General features: G+C 33.4%; 1 protein-coding gene across 1 annotated transcript in view; it reads right to left on the reverse strand.

Annotated features, from left to right (window-relative positions):
- LOC106461739 (bromodomain-containing protein 3-like) overlaps positions 1-5,772 on the reverse strand; it is a 79,170-nt gene that overhangs the window by 49,865 nt on the left and 23,533 nt on the right. The window contains 1 exon segment of the mRNA XM_022388763.1: positions 1,355-1,501. Coding sequence (XP_022244471.1) covers positions 1,355-1,501 — 147 coding nt within the window.

Raw genomic sequence — 5,772 nt, forward strand, 5'->3', positions numbered from 1 at the left:
TATATTAGTATCATGAAAAATGTGTGGATACAGAATTCATAGTTTTGTGATGTTTTTTTAAAAATGGATGTAAGACTTCAGCTATATTAGTATCATGAAAAATGTCTAATATAACCATAAAATGTGGATACAGAATTCATAGTTTTGTGATGTTTTTTTAAAAATGAATGCAAGACTTCAGCTATATTAGTATCATGAAAAATGTCTAATATAACCATAAAATGTGGATACAGAATTCATACTTTTGTGATGTTTTTTGAAAAATGAATGCAAGACTTCAGCTATATTAGTATCATGAACAAATTAAAGCTCATTTTCATATGTACTATAGCATCAAATCTTAGAATATGTAATCTAAAGGACTTTAATATCTGTCTCTATTTTTTTTAAAATTAATATACAAAATATTACAAATCAATTAAAAGAAATAAAAACTTTGGACTGTTCTGACTTACAGTGCATTAGGATACTTTCAAGACGATATTTCAAGTTGATAGTATAAGTAGGTATGCGCAGAATGTGAAGCCTTAAAATTAATAATCAGCCAACTAGTAGTATAAAAAATGTCATCTCCATGCTGTTTTAGCTGTGTACAATGTACTTTTTATCAGAAAAAATCAACCAGCACAAACATTTGCTTATACTGAACAAAAATAGCAATTTCTACAAAATATTAAATATAAAACCCCATTTCTATATTTAAAAAGTATCAATAAATCCACATACAGGAAAAAGTAGCAACACATCAAGATGAAAAGCTGGTCGACATACTTAAAAACAACAAAACATAGTCCAGATCAACTAAACATTAGATTTAAAATCAATGTCATGAAAAATATTTTACATGCATAATCTAAGTATAACAAGCTCGATATGAAATCTTAAAACTGACAAATTGAGGATGAAACTGGACTGCAGAGCATTTGTTGGTCATTATTTATGAAGCTAAATACATTTACTGAACAAAAGGCAATTTGGCATCAATTTCAAACTTTATATGCTTAGAGAGGTGGGGAGGTAGACAAGACAACTGAAATGCATTCATGCTTGGCAAAACTGTCAGATCCCAGAATTTATTAATGCAATTTTATCATAAATAAAATCTACTTTACAATTAGATATTACTTGTAATTAAGAGTAATTAAACAAAAGAATAAGGTATTAAACCTTGAATAAACTGGACTAGATAACATTTATACATAAGATCAGTTCTATCTTGTTACAAACCCCTTTCATATGTTATTTGATCATAATATAATAAAGACAAATTTCTTCTTTAATAAATAAATGAAACAAATCACTGCAACATTAAGCCTTTTGATTATGTAAAAATTTCACACATAAAAAATCTTACCTCACCAGGCTTGTTGTACACATAGCAATTTGTAAACATTGTTTTAAAATCATCAACACATTCACTTGCAGAGTTATACCAGCAATTGTCAAGTCTCTTCTTAATTGTTCCCAAGTCCATAGGATTGGGTATGATCTTGTGATAATCCTTTAACACAAAAAAGTAACAACTATAAATAAGCAAACTGTTTTTCAGAATTAAAGAAACTCTCTAGATAAATGACCTGTTTCAAGTCTAGCACAACCTTAATAAAATAAAAAATCTCAAAAAATATTTCCTAAAGCCCTGATGAACAATGAGAATCAAATATTTTCACTATTTTTAACACTTTATGCATGATGAAGTGAAATAAGCTGCAATGAAACATTAATTAGTTTTCCAAAATTGTAATATCACAACTAAGAATAGGAAAAACATTAAATATCAGCACAATTTTAAACTTGCTTACAAAAAATTATAATTCTTACAATGTCAAATTTCTGATTTATTTGAATATGTATTACAACAGATAACGTGCAAGGAAAAAAAAAAGAGCTTTGCAGTATGGTAACACCCAATTATATCCAAAAGGTAAGTTACTAACCACAATAACAAGATTTAACATGTTTAGCGAGTAATTACATTTTACATTACTACAAATAAGAGAGACTAACATAAAATGTTTAATGGGCAAGCAAACTTTATTTGAAAGAATTAAATTAGCTCTTTGGTTATTTGTAAAACAAATATTGTATGGCTATGAAACATGTAGTAAAAAACTTCACAGAAGTTATAATTTTCCTATACTGAAAAAGTATTTTTCAGTACATGTGACTCCCACTATTCAATTCTATCGAACTATCACTTTGAATTTTGGTAGAAAATGGAATCACTGATTTTCAGTGGGGAGGATGGGTGGGAAGTATGAGTTGAGGTAAGTACCTATTGGAAATACATTTTCAGTATAGGAAAATTATAATTTCAGATATGGTACATCACCTTCTCTCACATAAAAAGCTACAATCCCTCATTGAATAGGTGAAGGGACTGGTGCAAGGAAAGAAAAGAAACATCCTTCAAAAGCAACTGCTGAAGAACACCCTAAAAGGGGAGACTATCACATTAGAAGATCATACATGGGAGATTACACCATTTCTGTACCAGTTATACTATTCGTCCATGTGGAAAGAGGTGACGTACACATAGGGAGAGATAAAAACTTTACGGTATGGGAAAAAACAAAAAGTGTGATATAAGGCAGCCTGATAACTCCTAATCAAGGAAATCAAAGACCCCTGATCAAACAGTCAAGTGAAGAAATCTGTAAAAGGAGGAACAGTGGGTTAAGCAGGTGAAAACCCCCAAACCAATGGTGGAAAACATTCCACTTACATTGATAAACATCTATAGAGGAAAGGCAAATAGAAAGAGCTAAAAATGAAGTGATTTGCCGGGACAATCCAGATCTCGTCGTCAAAGACCTTATAAAAACTAGGAGTGAAGATGGAGTATATGAAGGGCTGGATAAAATGTCGGTGACCAAGATTGACACAGAAGGGATGGAGTAAAAGGAAGAGGTAATGTTGGTGCAGATTGGAGCTGGAGCAGCCGCAGAAACTACAGTTGTGCTGGCCAGTAAGGAGCAATCCAAAAGACCTGACAATGTGTGGTGTGGATGATCAAATTCACACTGGGAAGAAAACAGCTGAGAGGATACATATTAAAATATTTGTTGGTCCAATCCTGACTGAAAGCATCAACAATCAGTGCAAGTGGATGAAGAACCGGAGACCAAAACAGAGGTAATTTTGTACTGATGAGTGTGGCAAATGCATTAAAGTGAGGAGTACCCCACCAAAGGCATAGCCACTGGAAAATTATAGGATCGAGAGACTATAATGTTGGATAAACTTTGTTGGGACGGGAAAGACAATCCGCAACAAGATTGAATGCACCTGGAACATGGCATGCAAGAAGACAAATATTAAGCACGAGATTTCAAAGTCTCAGCAATATTTCTGAAAACATACTCAATGGAGAAAGGGAGCCCATACGTAAGTTCCAGAGATAAGTGGTAAATGAACTTGGGACAATACAGCATCCACACCCAGAAGATTCTAACAACAGAAACACCAGGTGTGTAAGGAAAGAGCTGAAGAAAGCCAATGTGGAGATAATCAGAGAGAGGCTATCTCCCAAAAAACCCTCAAGGTTGTGGTGGAGCACCTCGGAAAGGAGGTGGATAGTACACAAGTACAATAAGAGAGTTGATACATTAAAACAAAGGTGGGAAAACTACTTTTGAAATGATAAGGTAGTGGTTATCATTCCTGGAGCAACTGAAGATGAGAAAACTATGTCTGAGCAGGTCAAAAAGGTGGCAGGTCAAAAAGGTCTGACAAGAGAACCTAACATGGGATGAAATGAATCATAGACAAGAGTCTGGGTAAGAAATGAATAAGAGAAAAGACATACAAATAGAATCCTGTCCAGTCTTGAATGAAAGCATCTATCACCAGAGGTTGTGGATGTGGAATTGGAGACCAGACCTGTAGGATGGCATTCCAATGGGTTGCAAAGGTGTCTATCATTGGAGAGCCAAACAGAGAACAAATCCATTGAAAGACCACCTGATGGAACATCCATACTGGTGGAAGAATCTGATGGGTTCGAGAAAGGCAATATACTATCAAAATAATACCCCCTGGCATATGACAGGCCAAAAGATGGATGTCATTGGAATGAGCCAAAAAAAGAAGATCCAAAGCATAAAAACCAAGACCTCAAGAATGAGAACTTTCCTGATGAGAAAGATATGAAACCACTGTGGAGTAGTCAGAATGAATCATGACTATTTTGTCATGCAAGAGGGGAAGACCTGGAATCATCACTAGATGTACTGCAAAAAGTTTGAGAATGTTAATATGCAGGGTAGATTTGTAGTTGGTTCAAATACCCTGGAATGCCTACCCCATCCGTGAAGAGAAGCGTCCATGAAGAGATGGATTTCCACATGAGGGGGTGGTATCCATACGCTGATATTTGTGTTGTTCCTACCTAGCCACCACTTGAGAACTGCAAAGAGACTGTGTAATCAAAAGGACCAGTATGCAAAAACTACTGACCAAGAAATGACCACTGAAGGGAACTCATATGGGCCTGATCCAAAAGAGACAGAACCATCCATTCAGTGGGAGAAGGTGACATAAGCAAATGCCTGAGATTTCCTTCCCTAGCATGAAATCTGAGGGGAGAAGGTTGAGCTCGACTCAGAGTGCACTGAAAAACACCCCAAGATGGACCATATATGGATCTATTACCTCTACTAAAATCCTGGGTAAAAGCTTGTTTCATGCATTTTATTCCTAAAAATAACAGCAACTAAGCTTATTCTTGATTCTACTACATTTAACTTAAAAACTTATCTTTAAAACAAGCTCAAAATTTATGATAAAAATCATGCAAACTGCTAATCTTTCCCATTCATGTTCCCTCCAATTTGTTAATTTCAGATTAAGATCAAAGGCATGTAAAAATAGCATTTCAGACCTATCTTGTGTCTCCAATAAGTCACTATCCAAAAGGTCCTTCACTTAATCCTTTCAAAATGAATCATAGGTGAAAGGTCATGTCATCATGTTTCTTGACTTGCATTCAAATTTTAATTGAACTATTATTTCATGAATTTATGTCAATAAGTTTAGTAACAAACTGTAGATTATAATTCACATTATAATTATAAGTAAATATAAAAAAAACAGATAAACATCAATTTTTGTGTGTCACGTGGTATGTTGAATGCAGCACTGGTTCAAATTAGATGTTTGTGAAGTCAAAATACTAAGTCTATAGTTTCGTACGTATTAGAAACTCCAATTACTGATATTTACAAACTAGAATATAAAAGGTCTTATCTTTTTTTATTTGCTAAGATATTGCTCATGTAATAAATCAAACCCAGTGGCACCACACTCACCTTCTTCCATTTTTGGAAATGCTCCCTTATAAAAACTTACTTCTATATATTACATGAATAACCAATAGGAAGCTCAGAATGTCCCCTAGTGGTTTTCTAAGCCTTTCTAACATACCTAGCATAATTTCTTTCATTTAAATGAGGTAGGTTGTGTTTTTATTCTGCTTGAAATTTCATATTTTTTAAAGAGTAAAATGCATCTTAGTTACTAAGCTTGATAAATTATAATCGAATTCTATGGTATTGATGTAGTAATTTATGATTTTTTAGTTATTCAAATGTATATATAAAACATAAAAAAAATATTTTGTTTCATATTCTCCACATGCAAAATTTTTAAAGGCTTAGCAACCTACATCAAGCAGCAGCAAGGGTAGTAACTAGAAAAGATAATTGCTTACTTTACTTCTTTATTTACTGTTCAATGTTTTAGGGAAAATATGTTTAAGAACTTGTTTGAAAA

The sequence above is a fragment of the Limulus polyphemus genome, unplaced genomic scaffold, assembly GCF_000517525.1.
Source record: "Limulus polyphemus unplaced genomic scaffold, Limulus_polyphemus-2.1.2 Scaffold1021, whole genome shotgun sequence".
In the NCBI taxonomy this organism is placed as follows: domain Eukaryota; kingdom Metazoa; phylum Arthropoda; class Merostomata; order Xiphosura; family Limulidae; genus Limulus; species Limulus polyphemus.